The 22639-nt window shown below is 34.4% G+C and overlaps 1 protein-coding gene across 2 annotated transcripts; it reads left to right on the top strand.

Moving 5' to 3' along the window:
- The first annotated feature begins 9328 nt into the window (after positions 1-9328).
- Positions 9329-21527, top strand: LOC140773524 (protein STICHEL-like 2). 2 transcript variants are annotated; one of them, XM_073116532.1, is made up of 8 exons: positions 9329-9458; positions 10010-11646; positions 11779-11998; positions 12990-13178; positions 13390-13590; positions 14743-15493; positions 17128-17197; positions 21011-21527. In XM_073116532.1, exons 2-7 carry the CDS (start codon positions 10138-10140, stop codon positions 17192-17194), a joined length of 2937 nt encoding a protein of 978 aa, XP_072972633.1. In that variant the 5' UTR covers positions 9329-9458; positions 10010-10137; the 3' UTR covers positions 17195-17197; positions 21011-21527. The 2 variants fall into 2 exon arrangements, with proteins under 2 accessions (XP_072972633.1, XP_072973420.1); XM_073117319.1 differs by having other exon boundaries at positions 9438-9518.
- Positions 21528-22639: the final 1112 nt, after the last annotated feature.

Here is a 22639-nt window from a genome sequence, read left to right as displayed (position 1 = left end):
ATCTTAATTTATTGGAGGATAAAATTGAAGTTTTGACTAATCTGCTGTTCCTTCCAAGATTTGTTACTCCCTATTATAGTCTTTTAAACTATTTCACAGTTGTTGCCAAGTTTCTCCCTACTATACTCATATATTTATATATATATTTGGATTCAAATTTAAGAACATTGATAAGATATGATCTCTTTTAAGCATTTAACCATGTAGTTTAATCAGACCCATTAAGTTCAAATCTCAAAAGATATTGCTATTAACTTAGGACTATAAAAACACTTTCACCAAAGCAACTCTATCTACTTTATTAGTTAATAGCTTGAAAACTATAACAAAATTATAATATTTTTACTAGAGATAGTAAATCTAATTTTTGACCAAACTATCTCCTCAATTTTTTTTTATTTTTATTTTATATCTAGTGTGTACCTCAAAACTTGAATATGATATGAGGTGAGTTGGGAGTGGTTGAACCAGACAAACTACATCCAAGTACAAGTTGTTGTTCTGTTCAACAAATTATGTGTAAAATTGAATGTTAAAAATTTCTATATAAGTTGTTAAATTAAAAAATAATTTTTAAATATAAGTCTGTTTTCTTATTCAGTAATTTATGTGAAAAATTTTACCCTAATATTAGTAGTTTACTTAGCAACATTCAATTTTACATATAAGTCGTCGGTAAATCGAACATAGTTTGATTCACTAGTTTTGCAACTCACCTAATATCTTATTTAAGTTTTGAGGCAAATTAAGCACGCGGTAAAAGAAAACTGTTTGGCGGAGTTAAAATAGTAAAAATAATGGACTTAAATAGCCCTCCGAGATACTTATTTTATATGTCCAAATATTCTTCAAAACTGAAATATAAGACCTACATTTGAAAATAATTGATCTATTCTTTAAATATAAGTTACTAATTGGATCAGCGATTTATATAAAAATTAAATCTAAATAAGAAATTTTTATAGAAGACTTATATTTGGAAGTTGTTGAACTAAGATGATAACTCGTTGATTGAGACATCGATTTTCCAACATAACTAATCTCTATTAAAATAAAATTTAGAGATAAACTTAAAATAATTAAAAAAAATAAAAAGAAAACTCTCTGACATGCATGAATTAATATTGGGTACGTCATGTCGAATTAGATTCATATGTGTACGACAACAATGTCTGTTCCAAATAGTTTCTGAAGGGAGCTAAAGGATCTGTCACACGTACGAGAGCAAAATATGCTCTAATAATTTATTACCTTGAAATCTACCAAACACGCACTTCTAGGCGATAGTGGTTAACCCATATCCAGATTCATATTTTTAGTTCGATATCGGATATGGATATTGGACGGATAGCAAAATTTAAAACCATATACTAACTAAACGGATACGGATAATTTTCAGATAAAGGATCGGATCTTATATTGATTGAATTTAAAATAATTATAATATTTTATTTAAATATAATTAGCACAAAATTATTAAGAGTTTTACAACAAATAATTTTTTTTATGTCAAATATATAAAATTAGAGAAATTAATCTCTATAAATAATATATAACGTATTATTAGTAATAATATTAATATTTACTATTTAAATAAGCAAACTAAAAAGTATAAATTATTTAAAAAAATATGCGGATAAACGGATATCCGATATCCGTATCCGAATCCGAGAAATATATCCGACCCATATCCAAAATTTTTTTAAAAATTCTATCCGTATCCGAATACGTATCCAAATCAGATAGAAATTTTTTATCCGAATCCGATCTGAGTCGGGTCGGATAGCGGGTCAGGTCGGAGTTAATCCAACACGTTTTCACCCCTACACGTACATCTAAGATGTGCAAAAAAAAGTAAAAATAAAAATAATGTGCAAAAAGATTTTTCTTTCTCTTTTTTGGAATTCTAAATAATTGGTATTGAAATTTTTTTAAAATATTATATAATTATCGTTGAAATCATTGGGCTCTTTGAAAAATATTATTTTGTCATGAAAATCTAATTAATTACTATTAAGTGGAAGTTAAATTAAGAAAAGGACCATTTTGCCTTTGTATAAATTGTTGGAAAATGGTTGGAAGACTATATAACGTTACCAATATCATATTATGGAAGTTTGACAATGTGAAATATATATCAATAATTTTTTTCTTAGTAAAAGATACTTTGTTTTTCTCTTGTACTTTAGTTTAGTCGTTTAAAAATATTTGTTAAGAAATACTCTATTAAAAATTAGCAAAAGTGAAATTTTTGAACTTGTCAAAAGATTTTTTTAGTAATTATGATATTCTAAAGAGATAATGACAAAATTTATATTTAAAAAATATATATAGAGCGAAAAATATGTCAAATATATATATATATATAAAGTTGATCGTTTTTACAAAAGCTTGCTTATAAAGATGTACCCATAGATATATATATCCTACCCATCCTCCGACATTATTTTAGTTCTAAGTCTAGCGAATGTTGGTAGCTAAATTTATTTTTTGGGTACTTTGAACTAATCTAAGAAAAATGAGTGTAATTATTATCTTTAATGTGATGCGATCCAACGACGTGGGTTAAGCTAGTCGAGTCTAGTTAGTTTAATTTGCTAATTGTCTTTAATTTTGAATTATAGTAGATAATCTATATATGGATCCAATCTGCCAAGACTTTACTCTAATAAATATGAGTGTTTTCTTTATCTTTTATCGTAGTCGTTAGATTGCATTTATTTTCATAGGAGTAAATTATAACTGTAGATTCAACCAAAGCACTTATACCTTAGCTACTATCTTTCCCCATGAGCCACCCTAACCTACAGCCAACCATCACCACCCTTGACCATCCATCACTCTCTGACAACCGTCACAACATCGGATATTTCTACTTTGTCCTATTCTAACATTTCTTCACTATTTTATTTTTAACTTTTTACTCTAACATCAGATTTATGTTAAGCGAAAGCCATTACATCCTTAACTCATGAGGTTACCACCTAAAAGAAATATCAGAATTTTATTACCTCTAGATCAATCTAGATATGGTTCATACAGTAGTATTAGAGCCGACGTTCCTCAAATGATGATTAACACCAAGAGAGATCACGGCCATGGAGGACAAGGAACTCATGTCCACCCGCTTAGAAGTTTCTCCAGGGCCACCAGCACTACTAGCACCACCGCCGACGAGCCACCAACGTGGGTGAGGGCATTTTCTAAAGAATTTTCTAAGGATGTCGCTAGATCCGCATCGAGAGCACCAAGAGGATGGAAAAGGCTATCCAAGCCTTGGCGGCGGCCTCTTTACCCGACACCACCCAGCTACAGTGAAAATAGCCAACCAAGGACCTTATCCTTAAACCATGAGGGAAGGGATGAGGTGGCCCAAACTATAGTAGCCTCAACCCCCCCCCCTCTAACCAAATGGGCACGCCACCATTCCCACCCCCCTCTCCCAACCATTGCAAACCTAGGCCGTTGGCACAACGATGCTGGTTTCGAGTTGTCTTCCCTATTCACAACGGAAACTAGGGCCTAAAACTCTAGTTTCCCAACGATAGCGATCCAAGCACTTTTGGCCCAAGCCATCCACTCTCTCCTCATACCACCTACACCCGAGCCATGCCTGCCATTCATACTAGCATAGGCCAGATGACCATCGTCAACGACTATTATTGCTGCAGCAAACTCGCGGATAGTGGCGACGTGTTCGATGCTTCCACGGCCATGGTTAGCTTCCTTAGGCCAACTAGCAATCAATGGGGGTCATCATAGTCGCTAGAAACCATCGAGTGGTCGAACCCTATGGTTACCACCATAGGGAGCTACCTTCTTTATCAGGTTGGCTTCGTCGAAGCTTCTCGCTAGCAACGCTCCGTTATAGTAGGGCCAATGATGCGCCCTAGCTGTTGCTGCTTAGATCGAGCTCGAGCTCAATTTTGACATTCCACCGCCACTCGCCGCTTCAAGGACCCATCGGATGGTGACTGCCGCTATCCAGCTACCTTGCCCAACCATCACCAATGCTACTTTGGCTTGTGGTAGTGCCCTTAGGCCAAAATTCAAATTCAACCCTAGGTTAGGGTTAGGGCAATTACATGGAAGAGATGAAGTGCACAAATTTTGAGACAGGTTACATTTTTGCCAAGGCCCACATTAGTGAATTGAGCTGAACTCGCATGCAGCCCGAGCATGACATGAGTTGAAACCCATGAGTCTATGACCCACATGACCAACATCGACCATGAGGTTACTTAACCCATGACGACAAGCCACATTTTAGGATCCAAGCTTGGTCCATGAAGCTTGATTTTTTAAAATTTTCAAGAGTAGACCCACTAGACTAGACCTACATAATGGAGCAATTTTTCAAGTACCATGGCACGCCCGACCACCAAAAGATCCATCTCATATCATTTCACTTAGAGGATGTAGCGATCAGGTGGTATCGGTTGGCAGAGCGAACTCAATCATTTAAGTCTACATGGAATTTCACTAATGTGACCTATGCTTAATTTGGCCCGACATAGTACGAGAACTTTCAAGTCATGTTGACTGTCACCAACTAGTCAAGACTCCACCTTGAAAAGTATCTTAAATGCCTATCAAGTTCTAGTGATCACAAAATGATAAGAAATGAAAATATTTGAAATTCATTATCTTTCCTTAGATCAGCGCAGCAAATGATATACCTCCTTTTATCGAGTTAGCACACTGGAGGGTGCCCCTTTGGACATCAAAATCATTATAGAGAAGCTTTAGCATTTTGGATATGGGCGAAAAGGTTAGAAGATGTCAGAAAAAAGTAGGATGTAAACTGTAAAAAAAAATAGAATATATGATAGAGAAATTTATATGTAACGCTTTGTATTTTTATGAATTATGGTTTACGGTCTATATTTTTATTATCTACAGATCGAGACCTATAATTTAGCGAATATATGTAGAAAACACTCTGTCGTTAGATCAGTTAGTTAAACTTAATAAAATCTGAGTTAAGTTACCTATACTAAAAAAAATTATGAAAATACCTTCAACCAAGTCATACTAAGAGCATTTTAGTTATTCTAAAAATAAGAGTATTTTAGTTATTTTAAGAATAGTATATCTATACTTAACAGAATATTCTCACGACGTTAGTTTAAATCTAACTCAAAATATTTTCTACACGTATGAACTCCCCTGTACGATATGAACGAATATTAGTTAGCTGACAAGCATCTTATTCTTTCTGAATAACCCCAAAAAAGTTTCAGTGCATTCAATGACTACTTTGTCTTTCTAGTTTTTTGTTTTTTTGCTTTTACTATTTTAAGTCTGCTCATAAAATATTATATATAAATAAATGAGCTTTAAACTTATTCACGGGACAAACTTTTAAGTGACTTTTAGTCCATATATGATACCATATAAGATAATTCGTACATGTATGCAATAATGTTGTCTGAGTTTATGATTTTATTTAATATAAATTATTTTTATTATGGGTGCCAAAACCTGTTCGCCTGAGTTAGTGATTTTGTTGAACAAAAATTGGTATATCTGAAAAAGAATTTGAATATTTAGGTATAGTATTTAGTGAGCATACTAGAATGGTAAATAAAAATAAAAAAAACAACTCCACCTCTTCCTTTCAAAGTCTGAGATCATAATTGCATGCATATACTCTTTTGTACAATTAGTGAATATGAGATTAGGCTTCGATTATAGTGTCCTGGCTAGAAGCCGGAGTGATACGAGCTAGGTTAGATCGGATCGCTTTATAAGAACATTGGGCTATATAGATTGAGTCTATTTATCTTTTAATTGGTTTATATTTTTTTTCTTATGTAAACGCTTAAGACAAATAAGTCTTGTTAAGTTATATAAGCTTCAAAAGGTAAGTCCAATTAAGTCACGTAAGCCTCTAAGATAAGTTTAATTAAGTCTTATAAATATCTAAGACAAATCATAATTCGAGTCATATAAATCTTTAGGGCTAGTCCGAGTATGACTCATTGTACCCGACCTCTATATATGAGAGGTTGGGCTCCTTTGTTTAATAATCAAAGCATCTTAACATTAAGAAATTATTGTAGCATTGGGTTTATCTTAGGAGTAAGGGTAAGATAATCTAGAAGTAAAAGTAAATTAATCGTAGCTATTTATTTTCCTAGGAATAGATCTAACTTAGAACCATAATTCTACTTCTAGACTCATAGTCATCATTACCTCCACAAGTCACCCTACTATGCAACTGCCCATCATTATCCTTGGTTGTCTGCCACCCTTCGATAACCGCCACAACTTTGAATAATTACCAATTCTAACTTTTCTCTATTGTTTTAATTTTAACTTTTTACCTTGGCATCCGATTTACGTGAAACCAAAGTCATTAAAACCCTAACTCATGAGATGCATAAAAATATCACAATTTTCTTACTTCTAGATCGGTCTAGATCTGGCTTCACAATATTGGTATCGAAGTCGGCGTTCCTTAAGTAATAGTTAAAACAAAATTGAAGAAGATGAATATGGAAGAAGCAACCATAGATGATCATGAACGTATCTCTGTTCCTATGGGTGTTTTTCCGGTGCCACCACCACCACCACCTCCAAACTCATAGCCACTAAGTCACCCTACTATATGGCCATCCATCACTATCCTTGGCCTTACGCCATCCTTCGACAACCGTCGTAATATTGAATAATTATCGATTTATCCAATTTTAATATTTCTCCACATTTTAATTTTAACTTTTCTCTTCAATCCCGAATTCACGTGAAACCAAAATCATTATAACTCAAACTCATGAAATTACCGCCCATAAATATATCACAATTTTTTTACTTTCAGATTGATCCAGATCTGTTCCATAACACTGGGATTGATTTACTACATGAGATATCTACATTTTTTTCTAACAAAATCCTTTTTACCTTTTCTTAGTTGCTTTGTTTTGAATTACAATACATTGAAAACAATCTAAATTTTGCCTTCATATTTTAACCACCTAGTATATAGTTATTTATCATTTGATCACCGTATTTTATTTAAATATCTCAAAAAGATTCAGAGTTAAATTTAGACTAACAACACTAACAAAGGGAAAAGAGACTTTTTTTTTAACTTTTAAAAATATAAATATAAATTATCCCTAATATAATCTTGTCACCGATTCACTTTTATACTTTTACCTTAACCTTAAAAGAACTTACTTAGGTGTATTAAGATTATTTTGTATCTATTGTTACTTTACCTCATATAAATTATAATCGACAGTTAAGAAAATACTTATATGCCTACAAAATATAAAGAGTTTTCAATAAACCTCTCTAAATTTAATTACCTTTTAGGCATCACTATCAGAAAATCTTTAAATACTTAGAAAACAGTATACATAAATAACACGCATGATTCTTATATATATAAATCAATTTATAAATCGATGCACTGGGCACATCTAATAGCACTGTTTGAATCGATCGACATAGATTGGCTCGCACCGAATCTTAATAACACGCATGATTCTTATATATATAAATCGATGCACCGGACGCATCTAATAGTACTGTTTGAATCGATCGACACAGATTGGCTCGTACCGAATTTTAATAACACGCATGATTCTTACGTATATATAAATCGATGCACCGGGCGCATCTAATAGCACTGTTTGAATCGATCGACACAGATTAGGTTTTCCTTGCTCCTATTCTTTTCCAATGAAGACTTACTCCCTTTCTTGAAAAGGAAATCCTATGTTCATGGATGCAAAATTTCTCTATATTGTGTGTGAGTTGTAAAACATTCAAAACCCATGAAGAAAATAACTCCAATCACACCTTTGCTTGTGAACCCACATTAATGAATGCCCCTTTCACATGGCTCCACAACTTGGCATCACATGCTCACCTCCAATTCCAAAACCAACAACCAGAGACCAAGACAAAGTACACTCCATTATTTACTTCCTACTTACTAACAATCCAAATCCTCCACTAGCCCATAGGTCGAATTAAAACAAATAAATAAGAAAATTTATCAAAAAACACCCTGTAATTTGTGTTTTGTTATAAATGCTATTCACTTTACTATGGAATAAGACCAATATTAATATAAACTATTCTATTGTTTAGTTAAATACTGATGAAAGAAGTAATGATTAAGAATCATTAATTTGTATTGAGAATTTGTAATATTTTAAACTAACTTATAAAGGTACAGTTTGAATAATAATTTTAAGTTATTATTAAATTAATTTTTAAAAATTGTATGAAATAAGAGGAGAAAAAAAATATTGAATTAATATACTAAAAGAAGCTAAGTTATTATTTAATTATTATTTAAAATAAATTCGTTTATTTAAGAAGGATGCTATTCTTATTCTACAAGTTAGATATACTTAAAATGAGAGTGATATTTTAATTTTTAAGAAAATTTATATATAATACCTTGCTTTACAACATAATTGTGGTTTACACCCTATATTTTCAGTATTTATAAATCGAAACCTACGTTAGATTTGAACTAACACCGTTAGAATATTCCTTTAAGCAGAGATATTTTATTTTAAAAATAATTAAAATACCCTTAGTATGATTTGATTGAGAGTATTTTTATAATTTCCTTAGTATAGTTAATATAGCTCAGAGATTTAGTTAAGTTTAACTAACTGATCTAACAACATGGTATTTTCTGTACATATTTACTATATCATAGGGCTCGCTCTGCAAATAGTAAAATAAAAGGTGTAAATCATAATTTTATTAAAAGACAGGGTGCTATATGCAAATTTTCCTCATTTTTAAAAGAATAAAAAGTCTTCTGTGTTTTTGGTGAGAGCGTCTTACTATATATAAAGATAAATGTAGGATGTTTTCGATAAATTTTCTTTAAAGAAATATTTACTAGATTCGGGGCACGAGAGATCCACCTCACCGAATACAATCATAGACAAGATGACAAAGTCAACAGTGTAAGTTATTTTTAGGATATTAATAAGCATCTCCGAATCCAAGGAGTTAAATACCACCAACTCTCATCAATGAGGCGGTCGTATGCGGACCGCATCCGAGGATGGACGGGCGAGATCTTCCTCGCAGGTATCTGTGTGTAGATTTTCTCTTCGGTGTGGTGGACTCGTACGGTAACTGCTTTGGGTTTCCGTTGGCTTCTTCCTCCCGGCCCAAGCAAGACAAGCAGAGCAGCTTTCTGACATGGAGGATATTTGACCCTTGGTTTTTAGCTACAACTACGACAATGCCACTGGTCACAGTTTCCGAGGCCGGCATCTTGCGGGAAATCCCACCACCATACGCTTCCTCTCTCTCAAGGCCAAAAAATTATAGGATGTTGTCTTTTGGGTCCTGTCATTGACGTTATTTACGTCTTTGCCATCCTCATCTCTAGTCTCCAGCTTAGAAAAATGAGTTTCTTTAGGGGTCTTGGAGGGCAGAGAGCAAATCAGCGAAGGGCTGCACTGTTACTGGTGAGTGCAGCGGTTCTTCTATAGAGGTTTTAATCTTTCTAGGTTTGGTAATGGTGGAAGGTAATCTTTAGAATTTGGTTGGTCTTTCTTTGGGTGATCTTGGTGTGTATTTTTTTTGTTTCAAATGGTTATTAACTTTTGGAATGGAGGGAAATGGGCATGGTACATTACCTTTTTCTTACCATTATGCCTCTTTTTTCTTGCTCGTTTTACCGAGTTATTCTTGTGTGATTGGGCAAAATGTGGAGGAAGTGGACTTTCTTTTATGCTATTTCTGTCAATGGAAGTTTAGTCAACTGAACCATTATGTTATTTTCCCCCTTCTTTTTCCCTTTTATTTCTTTGTAATGTCATTAGGAGGGGGTTCTTTACTGTCTTACTCTTGGAGAGAGTAAATGCTGGTATTTATCAAGTATTTGTCTTCTAATAAAATAAAATAAAAAAAATCCAATTTTGTCAATGGTGTTGAGATTAGTCTCTTGTTTTAATGAATTTTGCTGAGTCGAGTGTTTGAATTTGACATTGCAAAAGGTTTATATGATTGCATGCAGATCTAAGTCGGCACTATTTGGCTGTGTGATGGATTCAAGCTGGTTCCTGGAGGGAGATGATAGTTCAATGTCTCCTTTGAGCCATATTTGCTTCAATAAGTAGGAACAAGAGGTATTATTTTGCAATAATGTCTGACGCTAGGCGGCATTCCGTAGATGCTCCTCTTTCAAAAACGCTAGTGGCACTCAAGCGAGTTCGGTCGCTGAGGGATCCAGCTACCAATTCATTGAGCAAATATGGTGCAATCTTGGAACATATGAACTGGGAGACTTATTCTGGCAATGGTGCTATCTTGGAGCTAAAGAAATCTGGAGAGGATCATCTTAATGAAGAAATTAGGAACCACAGAAGTAACATGGAGTTAGATCATAGCCCTAAAGTACCCATTCCTAGAAACACCAACTCTAGAAAGCCTTCCATGGTCAAAATTAGAGGCTTACATCCTAGAAGAAACAAACTCGTTCATAGAGTACGTCAAGACCGGCCGCCCAAATCAGTGGATTCTACTTGTGTTAGGCATTTTGAAAACTATGTCGAAGAGGAAGTAAATTCTTACCAAGAACCAGAATTTGAGTCAACGGAGAGGAGAAATGCAACAGTACCTAAGAACTGTCGTGATGCTAATTTTATGAAACCTTCTGCTGCAACGAGCCGTATAGGAAGCCCGTACATGTATGCGAGTGATGCAAACACAAATCGTTCGAGGCGGAGCACCTTTGGGCTTGGAACTGAGGACACCCGAATGAAATCCAATGATGTTGTTGGATCAAATTTTAGTGGGTGTGGAATAAGTTACTGCTGGTCAGGAACACCAAAATGCAGGGATCGTAATCTTTACTCTGATAGCGAAGACCAGGAATTACCTCTGCTATCTGCAGAGGGAACAGAGGCTGCTTATAGAGATGCTGCTCCATATCCTGAAACTCCACGGAGTTTAAGCCAGAAATTTAGACCTAGATCTTTCAATGAGTTAGTTGGATTGAATGTGGTGGCTCAATCTCTTTCATATGCTTTATGCAAAGGAAAGGTTGCTCCAATATACTTGTTTCATGGTCCTCGAGGTACAGGCAAGACATCAACAGCACGGATTTTCGCAGCTGCTTTGAATTGCCTATCTCTGGAGGAACAAAGGCCTTGCGGATTGTGTAGAGAATGCATGCTTTTGTTTTCTGGAAGGAGCAGAAATGTGAAAGAGATTGATGCTACAAAACTAGACCGTTCGGACAGGGTTAAGGCCCTGATTAAGAGTGCTTCTCATGTTCCCTATTCCTCACACTTCAAGATCTTCATAATTGACGAATGCCAGGTGTTGCGGGAGGAGGCATGGTCTGCCATTTTAAAAAGTATTGATGATCTATCCCGGCATGTTGTGTACATCATGATCACTGCCGATCTAGATGAGGTTCCCCGTAGTTCTGTATCACGTTGCCAGAAGTACCATTTTCCGAAGATAAAGGTTGCTGATATTGCCTACATGTTACAAAGAATCTGTATAGAAGAAGGGTTGGAGTTTGAAAAAGACGGGCTTTACTTCATTGCTGCTAAATCCAATGGTTCTCTTCGAGATGGAGTAACTATGCTTGATCAACTTGGTTTGCTTGGCAAAAGAATCACAATATCTCTTGCACATGAGCTCGTAAGTTATCATCATTAATCCTTAGTGGGGTTGAAGATATATCTTCCGTTAGAATTGTCGTTCATCTTGCGTATTGTCTTTTTCAGGTTCTCAGTTCTCATCCTTTGTTCTCTATTTTTTGCTCTTTTGCAGATAGGATCTGTTTCAGATGATGAGTTGCTTGAGTTGCTAGATCTAGCACTGTCCTCAGATACCTCTAACACAGTAAGACGGGCTAGGGAGCTTATGGGATCAAGGGTCGATCCTCTGCAGCTAGTATCTCAGATGGCAAATCTTATTATGGACATTCTTGCAGGACGATGCCAATATGGACTTTCTGAAGTCAGCAAGAACTTTTTCGGAAGATATGCCTGTCTGTGCCCTTTCGGATAGCTTGTAACTTCTTATAGTATACTTATGATGAATGATACTGAATTGACACACTTTTTCCTTTTATTGCCTGTGTTCAGATTGAGTCTAAAACTAAATCCTCTTTTTGCTATCTTTTCATGCAATTTCTCATAACTTATAGAGTTAAATAAATCTTGTTGTTAGACTCGAGCTCAAATTTCATGCACGAGTAAGAGCATTTTGTGTAATGTAACTTATAATTTATTTATTATATCAGTGCTCAACATTCAGACATAAATGCCATTTTACAGTCAACAAGAATCAATTTGTATTGTAAAACCATTTAGATGCTTTAGTATGTAATCTCTCTTTTATCACCCCTAATTGGAGTGTGTAACTGAAATAGCTTTTGATGTTTATCATTTCTAGGAAAACAAAGGAGACCTATTTATTTTCCACTAATTAAGCATCACCTCCATCTGTGATGTGTTGCGATTAGTAGTTCTCTCTTGTTGGTGAACCCTTCAGTTCCTCTTCATGTTTGTTTCCATTTAGCCTCTACACACGGTCTATTTTCTTCAAGCCTTCAGAACGCTATACTGCAGTTTACTACTTTAAACTCTGAATAGGAATGTCTGAAGAACTCAAAACTTAGATGTTAGATTTATATGATATAATCATGTCATATTAGTATATGTAGGCTAAATGCTTTCTTGTTACATGTTAATAATTAATTAAGACAACCATTTTACAAAATCCCCAAAAATTGCTTCTTATTGTTTACTAGGCATCCACCAACATATTATATATAATCTTTTGATTTGCATGTTGATGCATGCAAATTTGTTAAGTCATCTCTCTTTGAAATTATGCATTGCAGTTTATGGTACACATATTCAAGTACACAATTTGTTGCTCGTTCTTATTCTTGATGTGTAGGTACATGTCCATATGCTTGTAGTTTATATTTCTTTTTTAGGTCGGTTCTTATTCTAATTTGTTTATTTGTGCAGCACAAGAGGTTGGAATGCAGAAACTGAGGCATGCTCTAAAAATACTTTCTGAAACTGAAAAACAATTGAGGACGTCGAAGAATCAGGCAACATGGCTTACTGTTGCTCTTTTGCAGTTTAGTACTGGAGAATCTTCTCCTCCTGTGGATACAAATGACTCACAAGAACATCGAAGAACATATGTGCGAGGTACGAGTATCAAAATTTTCATTTATTTACCAGAGTACTAGTTGTCCAAGAGTACGTGGGAGTGTGTCTACCAAGAAAGAGATAAAGAGACAGCGAGAGGAATTTCTAACATCTGTTAGAATTTCTTAATGGCACATATGTTTCAGAATTTCAGGATACCACAGATAATTACTAATTATTACTTATACATATCTATTGATATAAAATGCAGATGACTGGGCATCAAGGGGGAATCTGAGCAGTACAGTTTGCTACTCATGTAATAACAACAAATCCAACTGTTCAGAGAGACATTGCAGAAGGCTAAAGCTTGAGAATATATGGCGGAGAGCCATTGCGAAATGTCAATCAAAGTCATTTAGAAGTTTTCTGCGGAAAGAAGGGTGTCTGTCATCAGTCCATGTGACTGAAGGTAATCCAATCAACACATTTTCTTTTCTATTTCTTATTCTATGGTCAGTTAGTAAGTAATCTTTGATTATATTGGGAATCCTCCAAGAGGAAGTTGGGTCATCCTTTCATGATTTCATCAAGATTTGTGGGGTGGTGCTTCTAGCTGTGTCATTGCTCCCAAATTATGAGCTGGCATTGATACTAAAGTTTCTGTGAGCAACATCATTGTGCACTCTTATAATGTATATACTATATCCATAACGTAAATGGCACCTCTGCATTTAGTACGAGATATCATTATAATGTGATTTGAACTCAAATGTCAATATTTAAAATTGAACGAAGAAAATTTGAAGTACACCAGTTACTACTTACTACTAGATAATTACTGTCGCCATATGCTAATGCACCATTCAGGTTCCCTAGCAACTCAGATGGGACGTTGAATACCTAGTTAATGGGAGGACTTGCATATCAAAGGTTTCTAAGATAACTTCAGTGTTGTGATGAAGTTCTAGTTGCATCTAAAGAAGAATTTTCTTACTCTTGTTATACACTTATATTCATTACAAATCCACAGTTCTCAAACTTCAGTACAAAATGAGATCCTATTTGAGTTGCTTTTTCTCAGAATAATTTTGTTTTCCTTCTAATATCTTCTAAAAATGGCCAATTATTATTTGTACAATATAAGCCCTAGTTCATTTCAAGAATAACTTTTTCCTAATTCCGAAATACAATTTTTCATTCCATAATAAGAGCTGAACATCATAAGCGCTATTCTAAAATATGAACACTGTTTATTAAATTACATTTTATACTACACACTAACCTAATTAATAATTTATCCTTGGTATCTATCATATTAATCTACTTTACATCAAATCGAAGAGTATTTATCATAATTTTATATAAAAAGATACAATTTTCTTATTGTTTCCTTCACTTTATATTATATCAAAAGTAATTGTTACACTGTTGTTCCGGAATACAAGTGAACATAGAAATAATTGTTCCTAGAATAAATTCCTTATTTTCGTAATAGTAAATAGGAATTGTGATTCCTATTTCAACCCTATCATATTCAATTCAGGCCTTTTTTGTGTTTTTGGACTTGATTGAATAACAAGAAGTTTTTACTTTTTAATATTGTTTTTTTTTATAACTTCAGATCTGGCAATAGCTGAAGTGGGATTCAGTCATACTGATCATCTGACCAGGGCAGAGAAACTACAAAATATAATTGCAAGTTCACTTCAGCATGTGCTTGGATGTAATGTAGAAATCAGACTTAAACTTGTACCGGCACCAGTGAGAAAAGATGCCAAAGTGAAGAGGCAATCGTTCAGCTTGTTGAGCTGTTCTGGTAGGAAGCAACAATTATCAGATTCGGCCTTGACTGATGGAGAGGAAGATCAGATGTCTGCAAAAGGAGAACCATCCTTCAGAGTTTATTCATCTAATCATGGGAAGCAGCTATCACCATTTATTCAGCAATTGGATGTTGCACATATGCAGGAGGCAAGCTGTTTTCATGATATAAAAGCAATCACTCCTGGAAATGAAGATACTCAGAGCACTGGAGCTGTGACATCTGATATATCTGTATTACATAATACAACAAAAAGATGCAGACTGGAAAAGGATTCTTCAAGGAAATTAGGTGAAGAGGATCAATATGTCAATGTTCAAGAACCTGAAATTCAGCCAAGCTGTTTTGCTAAGACGCTGAAACTTCAAAGAAAATTCTTTTCATCTGATGCTACTCATACTATTTGTTTGAGGATCCAACCACATAACAAAATGGATTTGTCCATACCTAAGAAGGGAGCATTTGAGACATATTTTCGCACGTATGAACCTTACAACCAATGTTCAAGATCAGACTCGCAGTTTACCTACAGTTCGAGAGAAGAGAATGTGTAAGCGATCTCATTATTTGATGTTATTTCTAGATAAAATATTCTCTAGTAACCTTGATTTATAATGTTGGGGAGTTTTGTCCGAAATTGGGACGTTTTGTCCGAAATCGGGACATAAGATATCAACCTATTTGACTTTTGCGTTTTGGTCCTGTCCGACCTGAAACAACTCTATTTTAAGTTGGATTTGACTTGAATCCAGCTTGTATCTAATTCAATATCAACCTTATTGCTGAAATGCTATTAGATTTTGTGTAATGCTTCGAGAAATAAGATAAAGATGACTATTTATCAAAAGAAGTACAAAACTAATATAAAGAAACTAGAACTGAAATCAACTAAAAAGTCTGAAATTGACTGAAATTTTTCATTTCCTTAACCAAGACAAAACCCAAACTGAAATGAAACTTCAAACTATGGGCAAAACTAATGGGGCATGAACTAGATAAATGAAACCTTAGTGATTGGTCACTTAGTATTTATTATCTGGTTATCAGATTCACAAATAACCTAATGAAGATTAGGAAGAAACGAATGATCTTGTAGCTTCTTGTTATGATGCCCATTTTCTTGATATATAATCATCTATGAGCAAACCTGGTAGCCTTGATTTCTTGACAAGTTGACCTTTTTAGTATATCCAAAAGTAAAAAGTAAATGCTTAATAATTGACAAGCATAGTGACAATCAAAATAGTAGCATAATGGGACTTAACTAGCTTACACAATCTGAAAATCTCTTGATAATAGGATAGATCAACAGGACATATATTGTATTCTAAGTACAAAAGTTCTCTTAAGTCAATCTTCCCATTTTTATATATGCTTACTGATAGAGTACCACTAACCTGGGACTTGTATAAGATATACACTTTTCATTAATAAAGCATAATAGTAATGTAATTGAAAATATGTTCAAAGATTAAGTTTTCTAATTTGAGAATATTTGCTTGACTTTCCATTATCATATCAAGCATGACTTTGCATGTGACTTTTTGGTGCTCGCAGAAAATGAATTCTCTAGGTTGTTCTTACCTTTCTTCTGATAGATTTTTACTACTATAGGTCTATCTGCCATTACTAATGTCCATAAAGAAATGTACATTGATGTGGATTCTTATGTTGACATTTGTGAAATTTGGAGTACTTAATGAAGTCAACTGTTGTGTTGTGCTGTTGTAAAAAATATTGTCTTTAAACACCATTCAATGATGCCATATTATACACCCCCTCTTGAATAATAAGGAAAAGAACTTCTATTAGCTTCACATTCGTCTGATTCATCTGTGCTTATGAATTGAACTAAAAATTCACATTCCAGTGCTGCATAAATATGCATGCATCAAAGTGCTACTAACTACCACATAACTAGAGTTTGTTATTTCTCAAGATCTAATAAATGCCGTTTTAATTTTATGAAGGGAAACTTTCTTTGGACACCCTGTATGATTGACTTATTCTCTTTGAAAATTGGGTTGAGATAAAGTTTCTTTATAGTTAGTCCCATTTGGTAGCTTATTCTTATGTTACTTTGTTTTACTAATGGTGCTTCTATTAGATGTTTCTTACATATTATTAAAATAATTATTTCAACATTACTGACTTTTCCAGCTATAATTTCAATTTCCTCTACAGATCAACGAAAACCTCAGGATTTGGCTCAAAGTTGTTTTGTTGGAGAACTCCCAAGAATATTATTTAACAGGTACTTTCTGATTTCTGTCCTATCCAACATACAAAGCACATAAAATGTTGATGCATGGTTTATCTGAATGCAAAAATCTACCCCTTGTATACTTTTCATACTGTTAAGAATATTAAAAGAAAAATTATTGTTCACGGAGAGTCTCTAAACTGGTCTAGGGAATCCTAATCTGATTCAGTAACTAAATATTTTTTTATCTTTTTTATATCTAACCAAGCTCACTCTTAAAAAAAGTAAGACTAAAAAATAATATCAACTAATCAGGTTCGGAGCTTAGACTCAGACCAAACAAAGCCAAATATCTCAAGTTCTTAGTAATTAGTGATATAACACACGACCACATTCTAGTCCAACTAAATAGTTGAGTTTTTTTTTTTTTTAAAACATATCAAATTCTATTGAAACATATTGATTGAAGAACATGGAAAAGGACAATCATGAGCACATAAACTTTGAGATTTTATGGTAAAGATGTTTCAGCATGGCCCTGCAATATTTTGTATATATGCTGAATTCTATTAAAGCATAATGATTTAAGAACATGGAAGAGAACAAACAGTGTTTTGTATAGCGGCATTAGCGATCGCCATGGCATTCGCCAAGGTAGGGCGGTAAACGGGCCGACCAGCCATTCCTCCTAGCGTTTGTTCTTGGTGGTCTGCCTGCTTGGAAGCCCGCCTAAGCGCCAAAAGGAGCTAGGTGGGCCGTGTGGCCTGAGAAGGCAGGCTAGCAGTTCAGCCTGCTAACCCGCCTTATCGGGTTAGAAACTTAGAAACGGGTTGGAAATAGATTAGATTATCCACTAAAAATAACTAATGATTAACTATTATATACAAAAAAAAATGTCCTCTTCTTACTCTCTCTCTCTCTCTCTCTCTCTCTCTCTCTCTCTCTCTCTCGCTAAAACAGTATAACCTTAATCCTTAACCCCTTACGATCGTCCTCTCCAACTCTCCCTTCTCCCTTCCATGATCAACGACGACCAACAACGAGGTAGCTAAGGCGACGGCTGGCGACAGCGTGTGGCAACGACGACAAAACAAATGACAATCATCGGCTAAGATATGATGTCTGCAGTCTTCTTTCTCTCTATCTCTTACTCAGTCACTCCCTCACACAATCACACTCTTTCACTCTCTCCTCTCTCTCTCCTCTCTCTCTCACTCCCTCGCACAATCCCACTTTCTTAGTCTCTCACAACAAACTATTTTTTTATTTTCAATTCTGTCTTAATCTTTTATTGCTTATTTCTTAATTTCTTAAAACTTGATCTGTTATGCTAGGCAATTAGAAAAATCAGAAATTAATTGAAGTAATTATTTGTTGAAATTAATTGAAGCAAATAAGTAATTATTTGTTAATCTATTGAATTATTTTTTTACATTTTTTCTTAATCTATTAATCACTTAGTTTGTTAATTTGATTATGTATTTATATTATTTCTTCTGTACATTATGGTTGTGAACTTATTGCGATTATGTTATTTAGTATTTTTTGCCCTATTAAATTTTTTGTATATACTATATTGGTTACAACTTACATATAAGTATATAATATAATATATATTATATATCTGTATTATATATGTTTATTTATTTATTTTTATATTAAAAATGCTAGATTGCCTTGTCACCGCTAGCCACTTGCGGCTGCCGTTGAAAATATTGAGGACAATCATTAGCACGTACAAACTCTGAGATTTTATGCTAGAATTGTTTCCACATGGATCTGTAATATTTCGTACATATATGGCCTAGACTAGAAAGAGAAACTTGTTCGTGTGAAGCAGCCAGCAAGCAGCCAAAAGAGCGCTAGGTGGACTATTGTGTAACCTATCCACCTAAAAGGACATTAGGGTATTTCTCCAGGTAAAGACCTAGGTTCTCTAGAAAGTAGGATCTAGATCTATTACATTGTTAGTTTTATACCTTTGTATTTTATGGGACGTGAATGGAAATAAACTTTGACATCTTAATCGCCCACATTACTGTATAAACTTCACGTTTTGTCTCTTTCCACTTTGAACATTTAGAAACCCTAGTATATTGATCTATCCCATGCGTCAATATGATAATGAGAAAAATAAAGTGTAAAACATGCAATCCGAACCCAAGATATTTATGTAAAAAACCCCCAAAAAAACTATGGATCTTATCTAGAATGGAACCAATTATTAAAATAGTTGTAGTAATTACAATATGGGCTTACAAATCGCCTGTTGATCCTTACGACTATATCTATAAGGTTTTGCTCGCTCAAACATGCAATCTACTACTTTTCCTTATTAATTTCCAACCTCAATAACCCTCGATGTTGATGCTTCCGTTTTAGTGAACCCTGAGATGGAGCCCTTCACAATACAGTGAAGATGGGATTTCTAAGAAAATATTTCAGCACCTTCTATTGCGGAGTCTCCCAAAACCATGATCTTGATCTCTTTAAAACTTCAAAGTGGAGTCTCTCCAATAAGACAAAAAGAGATAATCTAGGGTTAGGTCTCAAGTCTCCTCTAAAGTGTGCAAATTGGCTTTAGAAGAATCACTAATTTGTCAAGGCATTCGAACACCCCAAGGTGAATTTGAACGCAAGATGTTCTCAAATGGTTCGAACCATCTACTAACACCTGGAAATACAAATTCTTTATAGGTGATTCTAATCATCTGCTAACACCTGACAATAAAATTTCTGTCATATGAGTTCTTAAGTGGTTCTAACCACTGCACTAAGACTTCATATTTTTTTTTCTTGCAAAATAACCGTATAGATTTAATACAATTTGTCAATTACAAATAAACAAATTAAACCTTACACGCTTTATTGACACTAATTGTTCTCTTGTCTTGTCATTCTTCTTTCTTCTTTTGTCTGATGACTTGAATGTTGTCATTCAACTTTTTGAAAGTTCCAAACCCACTCGGACCAACATATATCAGGTTCATAAACGTCCCAGGAGAACTAAACAATTTACTTTTTGGGGCATCTAGCTACCCTTCCTGTAGGTCCTTTTTTTTTCTCCTGCCTAACTAATTTACATAATTTCCCATTATTTTAAGAGGATTTTGGTCTTCTCATGATCTGTGGCTAATTGTCTTTTATGTCAGATTCTTTGGCACACAATTTCTAGATTTCCTTCGGCTCCACTGCTGATCAGAGCTCAATTTTAGTTCTTAGGGAGCAACTATCAACACCACCAAAAGTTTTCCTTGAACTGTCTTCAAGCCCTCAATATTTGGGATAGATTAATTATGGAATCATCTTAACTATGTTTGGCACTTAAAAGTGTAACTTACTGAATGTGTTAATTTAAATTATCTCAAAATATAATTTAACTGCTTGAAGATTTAACAGAACTCAAATTTCAAGTATGAATATGAGCTCTCTTTTTCTGTATTAAAAACTCGCAGATAAGCACATAATGTCAGTAATTACTAATAACTCACTGATCAGGGACTATCATAAGGAGAAAATAGCAAAATTTCAGTATGCCTTTGCCTAGAACTTCTGTTTTTTTTCATTCTTTATTGCTAATAATTCCACAATCATAGGAGATAAATGGTTGCTTATTGAAGAGATCATGTTGCAAAATTTTATAGAGATGAGATAAAATCCTACATCAAGGTTAATGACATAATAGGAAAGGGCAATTTCCATTGGAAGTTGATGATAACCTTGCTTTAAATCTATTCCTTTGCATCTTCTTTGTCATCATTAGACATGCAAATACTGTTAAGCTGTTTGGTGACATGTTTAGCAAACATAAATCTATTAATCTATCCTTATCCTCCATTTCCATCTGTATGCATCTCTTTTCAGGTTCTCGGCTTCGGGAAAATCATCGTATTAGTGAAGATCACAAGCCAGAATTGCCTTCATGCAGCTCTGCAGATATCAAGAATTTTATTACAGCATAAGATCATCCTGGAGATCTTCATTTACTGAAACAGATTACACAAGTGAACATCACTGCTCAGACATCAGCTGTCACTAAGTTTAGCGACGACCGCTTTAATAGTTTTAGCCTGTACTCTCACAATATATCTTGATGTCTTTCACCTCAGCCACTTGATGTATACCTAGAGTTTTTTCTCCAGGAAAATTGACGGGATGGATGCTCATGAAATTTGGCAAGTAGGTTGATGGATGGTTACGCGAATGATCTACTGCTTCATGCAGTCAACAATTAGGCTTCATGTTGTCGGATTTTTCTAATCATTAGGGTAGTTTGATTATTGTAAGTTAATTTATTAGGAAGAATGCTTGTTTATATGAATGCTCAGACCCATGTACAGTCCTGTCAAGCAAATTTTGTATTTCAGTTCCTTGTTACTCTTCTCTTTGGTTCGATTTTTAATGTCTGCTGATGAAAATAGGTAAAAAGAAAGCCTGAATGCTCACCTTATCTATTTTCACATATAAAAGCTTGTCCTTTTTGCCCAAGAGAGCTGGATGCTCTTGCAAATTAACTTTTAAGTCTATAGTATAGCATTATTTGTTGATTGTAACTTCCCAAGTAATGCAAGTATTCCCATTGAGCTCCTACACCCCCCTCAATAACCTTTTGGTCCTAATACATAACCATATGAACAGAGAGTAAGCCATTTGCTGAAACAAAGGAACTATCAGAATCAGATCCGTATGTTTAGTCATTGGTTATTGGTTCAGTTCACCTAATTAGATTACTATTTTTTTTAAATAAAATAAAATAATATATAGGTAGTCCTAAATAGTTCTTAGAATATATTGATAAAATTAGCATGATTTCTACCAAACTAAAACCCTATTTAGGTGAGCACACTCAGTTGACCATGGAAAGAACTAGAGGTGGCAATCGGATTGTGTTAAAAAGATACATTTATTTGGTAGACACGAACATGATCCGTTTATTAAATAGATAATAAGCGAGCAATTTTCTCATTCTCAGTATGTCAGGAGCAGAGAAAATCTTTATTAGGTTGTTAAGTAGGGCTGACCATAGTAATACCATCCTAATCACCTCAGCAAGTCACTTACCAATTACCAACCCAAACAATTAGCTTGTGTTGTATAGACTCCAACAACTGAAGTGAAAAGATTTCAACTTAATTCCATTAAGAGGAACGCATAAGTATTCCCAGGTTGAAGCAGCCTCCGTTACCTGATGCACTTCTCTAGAAATCAATAAATTTCTTCTCATCTATAATCGATGCTGAGAAGAAAATCACAGACGATTTTTCCAAATTCATCTCGAGGCCTGACACTTTCTTGAAATTCTTTAGCACCCGCTTCAACTTCACAATCTCCTCCTTGGTAGCTCAAATAATAAAATGAGAGAGAGAGGAAAGTCATCACTTAGGAACCTCACCATTGCCCACACACATTCACATCTTCAGCTGTGATTGATCTCTGCGCTATGCTTAAGCAAGTTCTGAAAAATTTATCTTTTGGCAGAGTGAAAAATTGGCC

The sequence above is a fragment of the Typha angustifolia genome, chromosome 1 (genome assembly GCF_048772165.1).
Source record: "Typha angustifolia cultivar Huaian chromosome 1, ASM4877216v1, whole genome shotgun sequence".
NCBI classification, from domain to species: Eukaryota; Viridiplantae; Streptophyta; class Magnoliopsida; order Poales; family Typhaceae; genus Typha; species Typha angustifolia.
This window is presented reverse-complemented; position numbering and strand designations above follow the sequence as displayed.